Raw genomic sequence first — 18,102 nt, 5'->3', positions numbered from 1 at the left:
GAACTCTCCCTAAACTCAGTGCACAATGCCCCCCCCCAATACCATGCATACACACAATAATAAAAAATATTTTAAATTGTTAGAAAGTATCCAGCAGTATTAAGCTTTATTAGATTGATAATATATGGTATACTCAAATCTCAACATATATGCGTGAGCTCTTCCTTATGTATATGTCTCCCCCAAAGTCAGGGAAAGTAAGAACCTTTGATACACCTGACATGAGTGATTTTTACTTTATTTTCAAGAATAATGTGGCATACACCTTGGACTCTGTTTAAATTATTCATCTTATAATTGGAGAAATTTTAGAATTACTGACTACATTTAATTCCAGAAAGTTCTTGCATCGTTTTATCTTTAAAAAAATTTAAAATACTTCATTGGAAGAGTTTGGCTAGCATGATACATTACTTCTTAATACCAGGCAACTCACAATTGCATGTGTGCATTGTCAAATGCGACCCACTTAGCATTTGTTAGAAGACATTCTGCGTTCAGCCTTGTTGCATTAAAGGGTAACCCACTAACAAGAGCGGCAGTGTTAATTTCCAGACTGACCGTGTGGTAGGCCTGTTGTCACTGAGAACTCAGGTAACACAAAGCTAAAGAGGCCATGTGAGGGCCCCGCCTTTCACATTCACACCCGGAGACTTGAAGACAACGCACTGCGAGGGGTTGTTACTAACACATGTGGGGATTGTGAGCTGGGAACACGCCTGATTAAAGACTTTACAGGCAGTCAGGTGAAAGTTAAGGAGGTGTTAAAGTCATGCATATGAAAGAGTGCCGCTCCCTCAGGAGACCAGGCTGTCTCACTTTCCCACCAGCTCTAGGTGCCAAGATTGCCATGTGGGTTTCTGTGACGCTTCGGTACAGAGGCAGGCCATTGTCCTCAGTCATGAAGAACAGAGAATGCCGATGCGCGTGGACTCTCAGATGACCTTCAGGAAGCATCTATTTTCTTGCCTTTCCTCAGTTACTTCCTCAATTTTACTATTGAATTGCTGGAATATTTCTCAGTGACATTCCACACATGCTTTTGTTCTTGTATGTGAGAAAGCATACCTATTCTCTTTCATACTTGACTGAGAACACACCTGGACTTAAAACAAATCTCTCGGAGAATAAAGCCCTGGGGATCTTGTTAAGAATCAGATTCCAGGTTAACTCCTGTTCACCTGTGGTGGACAGGCTTGCTCCCCACACTGCCATTGCTGGTGACTGTAACAGGAACTTTTATTCTCTTGTTTCAGTTGTTGTCTGAGAGGCTTACTGCCTCTGTCTGCTAACCTAGGCCCAGTCCTGGAAGCTTCTAGCCTCTATACATCCATACAATCTAATCTAGGCCTAGAATGTTCTCAGCCTCTGAGACTTAACTGCTTAATCAGCTCATCCTTTCTTGTTCTTTCTGAACTCTGGCTGGCTGGCTCACCTCAGCTGTTCTTCCTGAGCTCTGGGCTGGCTGGCTCACCTCAGCTGTTCTTCCTGAACTCTGGCTGGCTGGCTCACCTCAGCTGTTCTGGCTCAAGCTCCTCTCCCAGCTGACTGACTCAATCTGGCTTCTCTCTTGGCCCCTGAATTGCTCTGCTTGGCCTCAAACTAACCCTAGCAATCTGCTCTAATCTTCTGGCTCCTTCTCATTCTCTCGTTTGTTCTGTCTTTACAAGCTCCTGTCTAGCTTTTTTTCTCATTCAACCTCTCTGTAAAACTCTCCCATTAAAACTGCCTTCTCTCTCTCTCTCTCTTTCTCTGAGTTGCCCCTTTAAGTAGCTTTCCTTTCCTCCCTCTTTTTCTTTTTGTTTTGTTTTATTTATTTATTATTTATTTTTGAGACAGGGTTTCTCTGCATAGCCTTGTCTGTCCTAGACTCCCTTTGTAGACCAGGCTGGCCTCGAACTCACAGCGATCCACCTGCCTCTGCCTCCCGAGTGCTGGGATTAAAGTCTTGTGCCACCACCACCCAGCTCTCTCTCTCTTCGTGTGAGAATTGGTCATGTCCTATTCTGTAACTTCTCTGATTGAATAAGCTGGGAGACAAAGACCTGATGAATTCAGCTTCATGTAGGATCTAAAATAGTTCAACTTGTAGAAGCAGAAAAGCATCATGGGAGTTGCCAGAGAAAGAGAGTGGGTAGGTGGAGAAAAAGAGATATTGAACAAATGATAAGATGTTCTGTTGGGAAGAGTAATTGCTGGTGAATGTCACCAATAATGAAGTGTATTTCCAATGACCAAGGTCTAACTGTACTCAGCACAAGCAACTGATAAACCCTGAGGTGATTTAATGTCTGCTCCAAACCCCCATAGCACATCCCATAATATACACAAACCAAAGTAAAGTTCATCTTTAAAAATAAAATATTTTAAGTTCAAAAAGTAAAAATAGCTTGAGTTGGCTGCATTACCTGGGAAATCTGCTAATGCCAAACAAGGAAGACTTCGCTCTCTGTGCTGAGCTTCCTTACCAACTAGTTGACTTAAATATTTTTGTCACTGTAGACAAGTTCTTGAGAAAAGAGCTTATATTTTTTAACGTGGGGATAAATATGATACTTGGGGTGTGTACTTCTCTATATGCAGACGTTTGTGAGCACCCTTTTTTCTGTCTCTCTCCTTACTGTCACCCTCTGTGGTGCCCAGTGTCCCCTCACTGAGGTTCTGAGAGTTGTCACCCTCTGTGGTGCCCAGTGTCCCCTCACTGAGGTTCTGAGAGTTGGCTCTCTCTTCATAGGCCTGCATGCATGTGCTCTGTCTCCACCACTCCGGGTTCCTCCATCTGCTCTGCCTCTCCGATACTCAGGAAATCCCCCTGCTTGGTGCTAGCCTTGTTTGTTTATTCTTTGGTGTTTACATTCAGAACTTAGAGAAGAGACTTGATTCATTTCAGGGGTAGTTTGTGAGGACATAACTCCAAATAGACAATGGCTGGTAAGTTAGTAGCATGCCAAACAGGCACACAGTTACTCTCCATAACTGTAGACTCCACATCCAAGGAATGAGCCACTCGAAGATTGAAAATGTGCAGGAAAAAAACTGTGTGTGCAATACGTGTGCAGACTTTTCTTATTATTCCTTAAGCAATAAATTCTAGCAAGGATTTTATCTTAGTCTTTATGAGATTTAGAGGTGTTTTATACTATTGGGGGATAGATGTATTTTATCTACACATACAACAACTACCCCGTTGTATTTAAGAGACTTAACCATCCACACATTTTGTAGCCCTGGGGTTATGTCTTGGAGCCCATCCCCCCAGAGAAGCAGGGCCTCATTAGGTAGGCTGGCCTTGAACTCACGGTGACCCTCTTGTCTTAGACTCCAGGGTTGGGATTATAGGTGTTAATCAGCATCATGCCTAGCTTCATTAGTTGCTTGTTTGTTCACTCAGAACATGTGCTTGTCGTGTCCACCGAGTTTCAATTCATTTCCAAGTGAAGGCTTGAGTGGGGCTGTGTAGATGGAGAGTTAAGAGCTCTTCTGTCTAGAAAGATCAAGGGAAGATGCCAAAGCCTTAGCTGTTATTGAGGATTGTAAAGGAGACATGAGTAGGATTTGATCCCAAAGAGATGAAGGTCTTGACTGTGTTCCAAATATGGCTGCAGCCCCCACACACCTCTCTCCCTATGTCTCCATCTTCGAAAATAGGCCTTGTCCTGTCCTCAGGCTCAGATCATCACCCTGTGCACGGGTATGCTTCTTTGCTTCCTTTATCCTGGGCATCCCTTTGATGCAGTCTTTGAATGGACCATTGAAATAGACTCATAACCAAGGTGACTTTCCCACCAACAGGGAACTCACTTTGCATCTGTAGTAGTTACCTGTATTAATCCCACGTGGCACTCATTCTTTTCTATCTACATTTTCCATTTTTATTCCTTTCTTCTCTTCCTCCCTTTTTCCTGAAGTTATATTTTCTTTATGTTGCCTTCTGTAATTTGGGAACTATGTATCCAATTGTAATTCCATTACTGTATATATATATATATATATATATATATATATATATATATAACCACTTTCTTTCCTAATAAAAATGAAGAAATCACTAACCATAATCTTTTTATAAAATGGACCATGTTTTTGTATCCTCTTGACCGACTTCAAAAATCTTTGTCAGTATAGAAGCAGCTGCCATAATCATTTTAAATTGCCTAATTATTACTAAGATAGTTAACTACTTTATGAGAGAAGCAAATTTAGCCTTCTCTATTTTACTCTAATATAAGATAGCAGCTAAATTTAGAATGTAGTCCTCAATATCAGCTTAGTGCATGTCACCTAAAGAGGACAATACATAGCGTAATATGCAGAGTGAGGAGGGCATCTTGAAGGAGTATTTACTCATCTTTGTCCTTAAGCCTTTGCGATTAAACTTTAGTATTAAAAAAAACATTTTAGGTGATTTTTAAGTATGTTTATACAGGACAGCAGGGTCAGATATTATTAGGATTTGCAAGAACACCCTCAAAACAGATCAACCTGAAGTTCTGGTTTGAACTTCTAGCAAGTGATGGTTCTTTAAAGGCAAAGAGTTGCACTAAACGACCTTGAGCAAAGTTCACTGGCGACAAGGTAGTTTGCTCCTCACACACCTGAAATGTGTTCTGGCCGTTCCACTTGGTTCCTCAAAATTGACCTGTGTTGGGCTCTGGCCATTCTGTGGCAAGACTGCGTGGGTTGACCCACGTTTGTGCACGTCTGAGCATCTCCTCCACTCCAGGAGATGCATGGAGGTGGAGGAATCCAGCTATGCCTTTGCTCTTTGTGGGTAATAAAAATTACCCACTTCCCCACAGATGTCAAATCTGGCACGTTTCCACAGAAAATTTGGATTGAATGTCAACTACCCAAATTATTTTAGTGTCTGCTGAAGTGTGCACTTGGCAGGGATTTCACCACAGGAAACATTAATAATATCTGAATACAACTCCTTAAGCTGATTGTTCGCTGGAAGGGCTGAGGCGCACACTGTCCCCACAAACTGGAGCCCCCCAAGCATTCCAGGTGGGCACATTGTTATTGTTTCAAATATAGAAGTGGGAGAGGAGTGTGGGGAGGGGGCAGGATCTGTGGTTGGCTTGGATAATTCAGTTCTGCTAACAACTAAACCGAGCCTCAGTGGCGCACAAGCCACATAGGCGGCGAAGCACGACTGGTTGTCATTGGTTTGTAGGAAGACAGATATAGTTAGTCTCGTGGTGTGGTTTGGGGAGAAGACCCAAGCTCTTGCTCTGACATTGACCTCCAGTGTTTTTGTCTTCCTAGCCGCCTCTCCTCGTCTGTCCATCGGTAGCATCTTCCTCCCAGCTCTTGATCTGTATGTGATGATGAGGTTCTCTCTTAGTTAGGGTTCCATCACTGTTATGAAGCACTAAAACCCAAAGCAAACCGGGGAGGGGAGAGTTCATTTGGCTTAGAGGTCACAGCCTGTTGTGAGGAGCAGCCAAGGCAGGAGCCTGGAAGCCGGAGCTGAAGCAGTGGCCTCAGAAGAACACGCTTATTGGCTTGCTCCCCTTGCCTCACACAGCTCCTTGCTTTTGTATACAATCCAGGCCTACCAGCCTAGGGATGGCACCACCCCCAGTGGGCTAGTCCCTCCCATGTCAGTCATTAATCAAGAAAATACTCCTACAGATTGGTCTTCAGCCGATCCGACGGAGGCGTTTTCTTAATTGATGTTCCCTCTTCCAAGATGGCCTCAGCCTGTGTGGAGTTGAAAACAAAAAGAAACAAACAAACAAACAACAACAAAGCCCAATCAGTTTACACAAGGTGACATTGTGAGAACTCAATCCTGGGGTGCAGGCGGGAAGGGGGGCAAGGCTCCTTTGTCTCAGGAAGCAATTGAAGTTGCAGGATAGGAAAATCATAATTCTCTATGTCTTTGCAGCGTTTCAGTTACTCACCTCTCCTCTCTTAACAGTGAAGCCATTGTGAAATCAATGCCTTCACCAAAACTCCGTTGAGCACTTGCTTTGTCCTTTGACAGGAAGCTACTAAATGCTAGAGACTGAGAAAACTAAAACAGAAGGCTCCTCTCCATGAAGTTTACCAAAGACCCATCACAGCTGATTTATGGCATCAGGTACGGGCAGATAGGAAAAGGAAAACAGCTTGTATGTTGTGTGCACACCAATGGGGTAGCCAAGGAAGGGTTACCCAAGGAAGCCGAATTATAAATAACACAGAAAAGTTGCGAAAGGAATCAGTAATGTTGGAGAGAGAGAAACTAAAAGTAGAAGACACCGTATGCAAGCCCAGAGGTGGAGCCTGTGGAGCTGAGAAACTGCAAAACTACTATACACCTTAAACATATGCACTCCGCACCGGTTCCATGCTGGCTTTCTGCTCTATTTGCTAGAACCTCGCAGTCTAGGAGGGGTTAAGGAACACCACTAAGCAGTGTTGGTGAAGGGCCAGCAGGGCCCCCAAACAAAGTAAGTAGTCAGTTGTCCATGGAGGACAGGGATGGTGCTCATCATGGCTGGTCTGCAGTCATCGCATCACAGCGCACTCGCCTGGCGCATCTTTCCTGATGCTCAGGTTGTTTGCACAGGGAACCATGGGTTGCATGGATTTAGACACATCAGAAGGGCGTGCCTAGGGAAGGCTTTCATTTCTTCATATGTCTCTCATCTTTAAACAAATGGTTTAGTTAGTGTAGGAAGGGGTAGGATCCATTATGGCATTCTCATAATAAAGTTTATTATATCCCATCCCATCCTCCTCTGCTCTCCCCCACCCCTCCTTCCTCTGTTCTCCCCCACCCCTCCCTCCTCTGCTTTCCCCCACCCCTCCTTCCTCTGCTCTCTTCCACCCCTCCCTCCTCTGCTCTCCCCGACTCCTTCTTCCTCTGCTCTCCCTCCCTCCTCCCTCCTCTGCTCTCCCCTACCCCTCCCTCTTCTGCTCTCCCCTATCCCTCCCTCCTCTGCTCTCCCCCACCCCTCCCTCCTCTGCTCTCCCCTACCCCTCCCTCCTCTGCTCTCCCCTACCCCTCCCTCTTCTGCTCTCCCCTACCCCTCCCTCATCTGCTCTCCCCTACCTCTCCCTCCTCTGCTCTCCCCCACCCCTCCCTCCTCTGCTCTCCCTCCCTCCTCCCTCCTCTGCTCTCCCCTACCCCTCCCTCTTCTGCTCTCCCCTACCCCTCCCTCCTCTGCTCTCCCCCACCCCTCCCTCCTCTGCTCTCCCCTACCCCTCCCTCCTCTGCTCTCCCCCACCCCTCTCTCCTCTGCTCTCCCCCACCCCTCCCTCCTCTGCTCTCCCCTACCTCTCCCTCCTCTGCTCTCCCCCACCCATCTCTCCTCTGCTCTCCCCACCCCTCCCTCCTCTGCTCTCCTCCACCCCTCCCTCTTCTGCTCTCCCCCACCCCTCTCTCCTCTGCTCTCCCCACCCCTCCCTCCTCTGCTCTCCCTCACCCCTCCCTCCTCTGCCCTCCCCCACCCCTCCCTCATCTGCTCTTCTTCACTCTCTTCCCAAGCTCCCTTGCTCTCTCTTCCTCCATGTTGCTCCTGTGATACTCCATTGTCCTGCCCCTTCCTTTTAGACCTGCTCCAGGCCTCTCTTGGACTCTTTGTATCCTGTTCCACATATTAACTTTAGTATTTATAGAAAAAGTAAAAAACAAAAAGAAAGAAAGAAAGAAACAACAAAGCAAACAAACAGAAGTAAAGCAACTCTTCTTGCACAGCATATATCAATCATGTCTTCTGTGATCTCCCTTTGCCCTCTCGGTACCTCGGCTCACCAGTCTGTTTTTAGGATGCTGACCTTCAACAAGAGACAGAGTCCTGTGTTACAGATCATATAAAGGACTGAAGCAGGATTTCCGTTCTGGACATTTCCCTGCCCCGGTGTGCACACTGTAGCCCCTCAGCCTCCCACAGCTGCATGAGGCAATGAGCACTTGGCTGTTGCAAAGGAGGAGGAAACATATAGGCAGACTACGTATTCCTGGAGAGTCCAGGAATAAATAAAGTTTCAGCCTCAACTTGGGGGATTTGACTGTAAGTAGTTTTCTTGATAAGTCTTTTAAGGATAGCACATGCCAAGTACTGTGCACTTACTGTAACCCACAGAAGTCCCTGTATTGGATAATTTTGTCAACTTGATCCAAGCTAAACTCATCTGAGAGGAGAGAATCTTTATTAAGATAATGCCTCCATAAGATCTATGGTAGGCAAGCCGGTAGGCCATTTTCTTAGTTAGGGATTGATGGGGGAGGGCCCAGCCCATTATTGGTGTGGCCATCCCTGGACTGGTGGTCCTGCGTTCTGTAAGACAGCAGGGTGAATAAGCCATGTGGAGCAAGCCAGAAAGCAGCATTCCTTCATGGCCTCTGCACCATGCCTCCAGGTTTCTGCCCTGTTTGAGTTTCTGTCCTGACTTTCTTCAATGTTGGACTTCAGTGTGGAAGTGTAAGCCAAATAAACCCCTTCCTCCCCAACTTGCTTTTGGACATGGTGTTTCATCACAGCAATAGAAAATCTAACTAAGACAGTGTCCCCACTTCGAGGGTGGATAGTAGCATTGTCCTCTCATGACAGACCCTGTCATGGAATCCATAGAACAAGGCTAGGAGGGAAGGTGTACTGCTCCCAGTCAAGAGATGTCGTACATATGACATAGAGGAAGTAGCAGTCCTGGTTATGGATTTATCTTATACTTTAACAGTGCCGTTGCAGTGTCTTACCTCACAGCTCTCTGGGGCTCTTGGCTCCACTGTTGTTTAGGGGATGTGGACTCGCTTCCTGCAGAAGTCCCTACCGAGGTTCACTGTGTATTCCGCCATCACCTTGGCTTTTTGTTGCTTCTCCTGAAAGAATCCTCCCTCTGCAGTACCCTTATTCAACTGAGATGGCTCTGAAATAGTCCATATGGTGGAAAATACTGATTTTATTTGAAATGTTTTTAGCAGTTAAGTCCAGCATGAACTATGGAAGGCTACTCATTTCTCCTCCTACCTTCCCCAATTCCTCTTACTCCCTGGTTTCTTTCCCTTTATTTTGGTGCTGGGATTAAGCCTGAGACCTCACTCGGGCTAGCACACTCTCTGTCTGAGATACACTTGGACTGGCTCCTTCCCTGGCAGTCTGTGCCTATCGGCAGGTAGTTTGATGCTAGCCACCACCAGAAGGGTTGTGCTTTATCATATCTGTCAATACATTTAATGTTTATGACATGGTCCTTAACTCTTTCTTAAAGGGCTGGGTGCACTTCATGTATGGCAGGCACTGTTTGTACACAGTGATTCATTAGGCTATTTTAAAAAATGGAAACATTCTTCAGTCTTAAGCATTTCTCCTAGTCATTTTGTGATCTTCATCAAAAATAAAAAAGAATCTTCCAGGAACTTGTCTAAGGAAATAGGACTAGCTCTCTTTTATCTTCTATCATTTTTTTTATTTTATTTTGCCTTTCCTCCATCTGAAATATAAATGAAATTACTCCCATAGGGTGGGGACTCATACTGCATGGCAGATAAGGTCCTTGTAGCACCAGCTTCCAGTCCCTTCAACTACACCTGGGCACATGACCTTTGTGCCCACTGTTTTGTATTTTAGGAGTCACCTGCGTTCCCCTATGCTTAGAACTATAACGGCATATACCCTAGGCTTGCCTGTAACCGCCAGGGATGTTTTTCCTTCCCTTATAAATATTTAAATCATAGCAGTGATTTTTTAATTATTTGGAACTTTTCCTCGATATCTTAACATTTAAAACATGTTATAACATAAAACGGTTCGTGTAAATTTATCATGAAAAAGCGACTTCATTATTTTGTGCTTGACCTTAAAGAAATGGCACTCAAAGTTAAGGAAAAGAATGTTTTCAAGTCTATCTGCAAGAAAATTCCTATAGTTTGCCTCTGGAACTTTAAAGCGCACACATCCAGCCTCAGGTGCATATCTCTAGTGCTCATTTTCCTCTGACCACCTCTCCAAACTGTTTTGAGGAGAAATGAAATCATTGATTTGCATACATTTTCAATGGAATGGTCTATTCAGGTGCATATAGGTATGTCATAAAAAGTCATGCAGTGTTGCCATAATGCTAAGGCAGGGTAATTTGGAGGATTAAAAGAGCTTGAGACCAGCCCCCACGGTGATGCTCTGGGGTGATGTCAGTAAGTCTACTTTTGCTCAGGTGCCTGTGAGGGCTCTGGACCAGGGACCACCCAGGGAAGTACTGACTCAGGAAATAAAGTTGACAAGGAAGCCTAACCAAATCCCTGGTGATAGTCACATCGCTTGATGTTCTGCTGAGTGGTCCGCAGAGCACGCTCTTTACTTGTTGGGTTTTTTCCATGGTAATAATAAAGAGAGGAGGCAGGAGACATCACGGGTAAGGCTGGGTGTGCACAGCACTCTTCCCCAAGACTGTGCTCCTACTCAACCCCAGAGCGAAAACTGGAATCTGCAGTGCCCGGTTATCACTGACAGGGTTTCTTATATGTAGGTAGCACCTCCCCCACTCACCTGTAAGTTGTTACTAAAGCCAGCCATAACAGAGAGAGAATGCGGGACTATCTGGCATGATGACCTGTGAGAAAGGCCAGCTCACTGATGCCAACAGATGCTCTTGGGTATTTTGCAAGAAGGCCTACATTTGTTGGCCAGCCTTAAAGCCGAGTGTCTGCTGGAATGCCATGGGGCACTGACAAGTGCACACACCTGCACACAGATGTCCTTTTTCTTAACTGATGGTGCTATTGCCATCAACCTTATCACAATCTCTCTGATCACAGTTCATAGGCGTGCTTAGCACAAACTCTAGTCTTGGTGGCTCTTGCAATTTCTCCTTGACTGCTGCCCCCATCTGGTGGGAGGAATTCATTTCAATTTTTCGGGCCTTACATCACTGTGCTAATGGTACCTGCAGGTGGTAAAGGATAAACTTGTAATCTGAATTTTGCCACCAACATATTGTAGGTTTCTGTCTTTTTGTCATTGTTTTCATCTTGTGGATGGGATTTCCTAACATGCCCTAATCAAGCAAGTCACTAATAAACAGCCTCAGCATGATAAGTTTTGATCGCACTGCGCTTTCCTGACAGATCAGAGTCCAACTGACACAAATTCTGTACTTCCGGTTTATTGCTTGGAAGGGAGTCACTGTGCCCAGCAAGCCAGGAAATGGGTTGTTCTCCCAGCGATTGTAGTCTTGTGAGAAGATAAAATAAAAGCCCCACAGTCTATCAGAGATGACACTTTTACGTAATTTTTCAGCATATGACTTCACACTTCCAGTTTGGATGAGAAACCTCAGTACATTAGGGGCAACTCTGGGGCCCTGCATGTTTGTTCACAGATGAGAACTTTCTTCCTCTACTTTCTGTTTTACTGCAGATGTGCAAGAAGGATGTTACTAGGACCAAAGTCACCGTTTACATAGCCTTCAAGTAACGCTACATGTGCTTTTGTTTTCCAGATTTACACTTTATATGTGGTTTTAATATGATATAAGTCTTTCGGCACTTACAAGATTCACAATTTATAATGTTCAGCACTTGGAAAGATATCAATATTATTTTCCACATGTCCTTTAAATTGCAATTATTTAGTGTTTAATTTTCAGATTTCACATAAGTGTCATTACTTAAGGGTTCCACTGGTCTCGATTACCCACTTGAAATTTGTATACTCAGATATATATTAGAGTGATAATATTTTAAGTACATAAGAATTTTTTAATTAATGAAAAAGTTATTACTTTGAAAATATTGGCTATTGAGTAGCAAAACTGAATTTTTACACTTTTTTTGTTGTTTTTATCTTTGAGGTAGAATTTTGCTATGTAGTCCAGGGTGGCCTGGACCTTGCTGTGTGTCCTTGTCTGGCATTAAGGTTGAGACCTCCCTGCACAGCCTCCTCAGTGGAGGGCTTACAAACAGGTGCCACCATGCCCTGTGCCTCTAGGCTTTGTAGGTGTCTGATGGTCTTGATTCCAGCATTAGGCCTTGCTGTCAACCCCAGAATACCAGAGCTGTGAACCTAGAGTGCAGGGAGAAGGAATGCAGATGCTTTCATTTAACAAGACAAAAGACCACCACCACCACCACCACCAGCCACCCAAGGTTCTATCCTACAGCATCTGATAACTTAGGTGGTTGTCACAACCTTCTGGCTCATGATTACACAGTGACTTTACTTATTTTACAGTGGATCTTATTACTTACATGCCCAGATTGCTCAAACCTATATGATTAAGTCTGATGATATGGGTACAGAACCAAAAATTTAAAATCTTACCAAGAATACCACATAAGACCCTTTTGAAGACTATAATGGAAATGGGAGAAGTTTGTTGAGGAGGCTTGAGAGGCAGCTCAGCAGTTAGGAGATTGCTCCTCTTTGAGGGAACCCAGGTTTAGTTCCCAGCACCCATATTACAGATCACAACAGTGTGTAACTCCAGTTCCAGAGGATCTGAGGCCCTCTTCTGGCCTCTTTTGGAGCTGCGCACACATGGTATACATATACAACTGCAAGCCTACACACATGCACATAAGATAGAATAATAGAATAAATCTTTAGAAAAGGAAAGGTGTTTGGCAGATGAATATAACTTGCTACTTCATATGAAATCATCATAATGAGATGGGGTTTTCAGAGTTTGGGACAAAGATACTGGACAAACATCATGTAAAGAAACAAACTAGAGAAACGGTAGAACTCATGTTAAGCAGTTGTTGGTCACCGTGGGGAACATTGTGCAACAATCTCCAATGATGTATGAAAACCAAGTATGGAGAAAATTAGGCACCTAATAAATAATTGAGTGAAAATATTCATTCATTCCAAAATGAATAATCATTTTCCCCTTTGGCCCTTTGGTGCGTCCCACTAGATTTCCGGGTCTCTTTTGTGTGTCCTTGTGAGCTCATTCAGAGTTTTGCCATTTTAAGAAGCCTGAGGGCTCCAGAGTGACGGGAAACTCAGAGCTACCCCATGGAACCCAGCAGCCTCACAGAAGTGCGGGAAAATGGCCACGTAAAGTATGGGGTGAGCGAGGGCACAGCAATTGTGGCAGCCTGAATGACCACACTGAACGAATGACTAATTTTTGCCCAGGGTGTGGCCTGGTCACAGATCCTATCAGAGAAACAGTGTTTGAGGTTGATGGACTTCTGGTTCAAGAAGGGTCACCATGGTAACCTGAGGGGATAAAATAGGCACTGCAGCCAGAGCCTCCATAACAAAAGGCCTGGAGCACCATGGGGACCTGTTTCTACCCTTCAGGCAAAGGCTCTGCCCTGAGTTACAGTGTAGGGGCACACTAGCACTAGTCCAGTGGATGTGACCAGGCACCTGACAAGAGCAACTCACAGGACGAAAGGTTTACTTTGTCTCACAGTTTGAGAGTAGGGAAGCCATGAGGCAGTGGGAGCCAGTGGCAGCCGGTTATCTCACGTCAGCAGTGTCAAAGAAGAGCAGATACAGGAAGTGGGACAGGACATGACCCTCAAGGCCCTCCCACAGTAACTGGCTATATCCAGTGAAGTCCTCCCCTTTAGATATTTCACAACTTCCCAAATCAGCATCACCAGTTGGGAACCAAGTGTTCGGACAGATGAGTTTCCGGGGGACAAGAAAGGAGGATGGCTCTCCAGCACTCTGTGGGCTGGGTTTCAGGGGAGGGAGCATATGGAAAGTTCCCCAGGAAGTTCATTCACAGATTTAGACGCACTCTGTTAAGGGCCAGGGCAAGGAAAATCAACAGGGATGAGAGAACTAAGGTGACTTTTGAAAGATAAGAGTTAAAAGTCAAAATTAATCATTGATTATGAGGCCAAAAGAGAAGTGAAATTCAAGGTGATTGGAGCCCTCACGCATAGGAAAGGCAGGTGGCTGGTGATGATGCGTGTGGAGAAAACAGAGATGGACATAGTTCGCGCATTTATTGAAGGAGGTTCGTGCTGGTGACAGAGTTCCACGTGTGGGTGAAGGGTAGAAGAGAGGTGTGCACATGGACTGAGAGTCTCAGAGATGGCAATATGTTTGTTGCCAGGGCTTGGTAAGGAAGTTTCCGAGGGTAAGTTGAAAGGAAAAGGAAAACAGCCTAGAGAAACAGACAGGAGCGTGGGACCCCGAGGCAACAGGCAGGTAGCAGGAAGGATGGCTGACCAGCAGGAGGCAGGTGGGGCCAGGGCACCTGTCCTGGGAAGGACCCGTGAGATGCCATCTGATGAGGTGGATCCTGGGTAAAACATGAAAGAGTCGGAAGGGCTACTCTACAGAATAAACACAGAGAAGAGGGCCCTCATGAGTCGGCCTTCCCCGCACTCTGACAAAGAGCTGGGATGAGCAACTTAAATGGAGGGACTGATCTTAGCTCATGATTTCAGAGGCTCAGTCCATGCCGGGCTTGCCCTACACTTGAGAGTGGAGTTGGGTCCAGTGGTGGAGGAGGCCTGCTTCCTCATGTGGGCCTGAGGACGGCTGGAGATGTAGTTACAGCAGACATTCCCCCTGGGCCTTGAACTACTTCCTCCTACTTTCTAAACCTAGACCAGCTTTCCAACACAATGGCCACTTCTATTCACATCAGGAGGGGTTAAGAAGTTAACACCCTCGGACGTTCAGTCAGAATCCTGGCTATTTGATTGTGCAGTTTCCTCTCGCCACAGACAGTTTTATCTGCTTAGTTGAGTTAATAATCAATGTTTTCAAATGTCTCATATGTCCCATGGACTATGCAACCATCAGCCCGCATGACAAAGCTATAAGTTACATTCCACCACTTTCCTTTTTCAAAGGAGGGAGCTAGGCATTGAAGTAAGTTAAAGAAGAAAATTAACTTACATTTAACTTCTAGTGATGGAAGTTCAAGCTACAGAGGTCTCAAAAACAAAAACTTATTTATCTTTTTAATATATTCTGAGTTAAAACTAAAACTATCAATTACTCACATTCCTAAAATTTGAAATGGAAAATTACTAATAACAGAAACGTTGCTTATTTTTCCAGGTTACATTGGATAAAGAAAGAGAGGAGTAAAAACTGGAGGGCATTATGAGAATCTAGATTAGTGATGAATTGTGACAGACAAGAGAAACCGAAAGATGGCCCGTGACCTGGAGGAAGGGCGTCCCTGCTTGTAGGAGAGGGCATAGTTGGACAAACCACAGCTATTTGTGCAGTGTCAGAAGTTTTAGCAGGTAGGATGTAGCTGGAAGGGGATGGTACAGGGTGGGCAGGTGACTGTGTTGGTAAATAGATTTCCCTTGTCCCTTCCTCCATCCCTTTGTCCTGCTTGTTTCTGACTATGAAGGGAGCAGGCTTCTCCACCACTTGTTCTCAAGAAGGGCGCTGTGGGTGTTTTACTGAAGTTTAGTAAAAATACCGTGGGACTGGGCAGCTCAGGAATGAAACAAAACTCTATGATCACTAGGCCCAAATTACCTCAGTGATTACACACACACACACACACACACACACATGCACACAAACACATATGCACACAAATACACACTCACACACATGCGCACACACACAAGAGATAGAAGAGACTATATTGGGCAGGAAGCAGAATAGAGTGACTAGGGGAGGGACCAGTAGTCACCAAGCACATCTCCCACTGTGCAGGTAGCATCTCTCAGCCAGGCTTGAGAAAATGCCCCTGATTGCTTGAGTATCTATCTATTGGACAGGAAAGACTTGGTCAAAGCTCAGATTTTCTCCTCTCTTATGACCCATTGTATGCTGTAAATCGTATGCCTTTAAAATTATGTCACAGGGAGCAGAACACGTTCAGTCAGTGCAAAGCCTCAGATAGGCCAGAGCATCCCATCGCTCTTTTCGGGGGCTGCATGGCCCATGCTTCAGAGTTGGCACTCACTGCTGTGTGTAACTGTGGATTGCTGTCCTGAAGTGCAGTGAAGGGTCCCAGCCTCTCTCCATCTCCATCTTAACACTTGTTCCTTGCTATGGTGAGAATGGGCTAGCTCCTGAGTATTTGCACAATTTGCCTGCTTCCTGCTTCCTGGGAGCAAGGGACTGTAAGATTCTGACCTCTGGTCAACGGGTTGCATCATTAGAAAAACCCAAATCCGTAAAAAGGCTTGTTTTTCTTTCCTTCTTTCTTTCTTTCTTTTTTCTTTCTTTCTTTCTTTCTTTCTTTTTCTCTTTTTTCATTCTGCCTATGGTTACATTCTCCCAGACTGCCACCAGCCTCTTGTTTGCAGAGCAGAAGGGTTTGTGTTAGTGGGAACCCTATTTTGCCTTAAGGAAAAAATATAAAGCCTGTCTTACCTAATAAGGAATGCTTCTTAACACAAGCTTCTATTTTTAACTTAAAAACTCTTAAAGTCTCTCTCTAAATACATTTTGAAATGACACGTGGAATGTAAGTATAATTGGCAGAGTCCTGAGTCATCTCACCCTCCCCTGAGTCATCCCACCCTCCCCTGCGTGATCTGGAGGGGCAGCTTTAGGGGATCGCACTGTGCACTTCTGTCTTCCTTCCCCTTCCCAAACCTAAGGAGGCTGAGGAGAAGAGTTCCAGTTGCTTGTAATGAGTAAACTGAAGGGAAGCTGCAGATTGTGGCTAGCCCCCTCCCCCCCAGCATGTTGCACAGATGCCAGCTTAAATAGAGAGAATGGGTTCTGAAAGTTGTTAGCCTTCTCTCATGGCTAGAGAGAGACTGACAGCCCCCAAGTACAGCACTTCCCTGAAAGACTAAACAGACAGACTGGAAGCCCCCTAGCAAAGTGCTGGGGATCCAAGTTTGATCCCCAAGTTGGACATGTGCTATGCACTTGTGGGGGGGCGGGCAGTACTAGGGAAGCTGAGACATGAGGATTCCTGGGACTCACTGGCTTCTCCCTCCCTGCCCCCCTCTCTCCTTTCCTCCCTTCCCTCCGCCCTCCCTCCCAGGGCAGGAGGAGTTAAAAAGCAAATGGATTTCATAGTTCAGGTTTCAGAAGAGCAGCACAGGTACAGAGTCCGCTTGAGCTTCTGTGAGAGGCCTGACGTCGGACTGGGTGCTGGAGCAGGCCCTCCCCCCCCCTCAGACTACTGCCTGCTCCGAAAGCATGGCAAAGTCATTTTTAAAATCACCTCGAAAGGTTCTCACTTCCCTTGTGTACCAAAACTACAGTGGTCTTTGTTCTGAAACTAATAACCAAGAGAACAAGTGACACAGGTGACCATCCTTAGCACAGGTGTCCTGCAGAGCCGGGAAGCTCCTGAGCACAGCTTCGCAGGGGTCTGACCTCCAGAGGCCCCCAGCAGTGTGCAGGGGAAGCAGGTGGCTGAAGGCCTTAACTTTGAAGGCAGCTTCAAAGAAGAGCCACACAGCCCCCGGTTTCTGAAGGCTGAGCTAGGGGAACAGATATTTGGCCTTTCAAGATTTCTGTGTGGGACTTCAAGTCACAGCTTTCATTTGAGCCCAAGGCCTTCTGAGGAGGATCACATACATGCCAGAAGAGTGAGGCAGGGTGGGCTTTATCTGAGAGACCGTCCTCTTTACATCTGAAACACAGGGAGTGAGAAAAGTTTTCCAAATGATTTGCTGGGTGGTAACTATTGAAAAGAGAAAGTCATATTTTCTTTGATCTCACCTTTCCCCCCTGGTAACAGTAGTCGTGCAAAACCCCGTGAGTGGGAGGATTGAAGTGGCCATAGTGACACACATGCACTAACGCACAGTTATGTGTGCACTGACTCATGTTCCTACGTAATGATGTAGATTGGGATAACTTACAACCAATGGCAAATTATGTTGGCTTCAAACCCTAGTATTTACAAATCAAGGGCCTTCTTTATGAATGCAGACAGGCTTCACGTGTGTGCATGGGCGTGTGACTCGGTACTAGAGCAGTGCTTCTTCTGTTTAATATTGTACTTTGCTCAACTAGCACTTCTGTGTTTACTAGGCATGCTAAAATATGTCAATTGTGAAAGTTTTAACATTATATATGTGAGCAAAGTTTATGTTAGACATGTGTCATATATAACCTGTATGTCATATATCCAACATAAACATATGCCATGCATATAACAGATGTGTTTTATATATGTTTCCCCATATATCGTGTGTGTGTGTGTGTGTGTGTGTGTGTGTGTGTGTGTGTGTGTGTAAAAGTCTTTAAAGCATTT

At 45.2% G+C, this 18,102-nt stretch overlaps 1 protein-coding gene across 8 annotated transcripts in view; it reads left to right on the top strand.

Annotated features, from left to right (window-relative positions):
• Sox5 (SRY-box transcription factor 5) overlaps positions 1-18,102 on the top strand; it is a 775,369-nt gene that overhangs the window by 68,269 nt on the left and 688,998 nt on the right. For 3 of the 8 annotated variants that reach the window (XM_051155581.1, XM_051155577.1, XM_051155576.1), the window contains exon 1: positions 6,009-6,088. The exons of 2 other annotated variants lie outside the window; for them this stretch is intronic. In XM_051155581.1, the coding sequence (XP_051011538.1) occupies positions 6,079-6,088 (10 nt within the window). In that variant the 5' untranslated portion in view covers positions 6,009-6,078. Of the gene's footprint in view, positions 1-6,005; positions 6,089-18,102 lie in introns of those variants that run through there. 3 more of the 8 variants (XM_051155579.1, XM_051155570.1, XM_051155571.1) reach the window with 2 other exon arrangements.

The sequence above is a fragment of the Acomys russatus genome, chromosome 13 (assembly GCF_903995435.1).
Source record: "Acomys russatus chromosome 13, mAcoRus1.1, whole genome shotgun sequence".
NCBI classification, from domain to species: domain Eukaryota; kingdom Metazoa; phylum Chordata; class Mammalia; order Rodentia; family Muridae; genus Acomys; species Acomys russatus.
The sequence above is the reverse complement of the archived record's forward strand: the minus strand, read 5'-3'. Positions and strand labels throughout refer to the sequence as shown.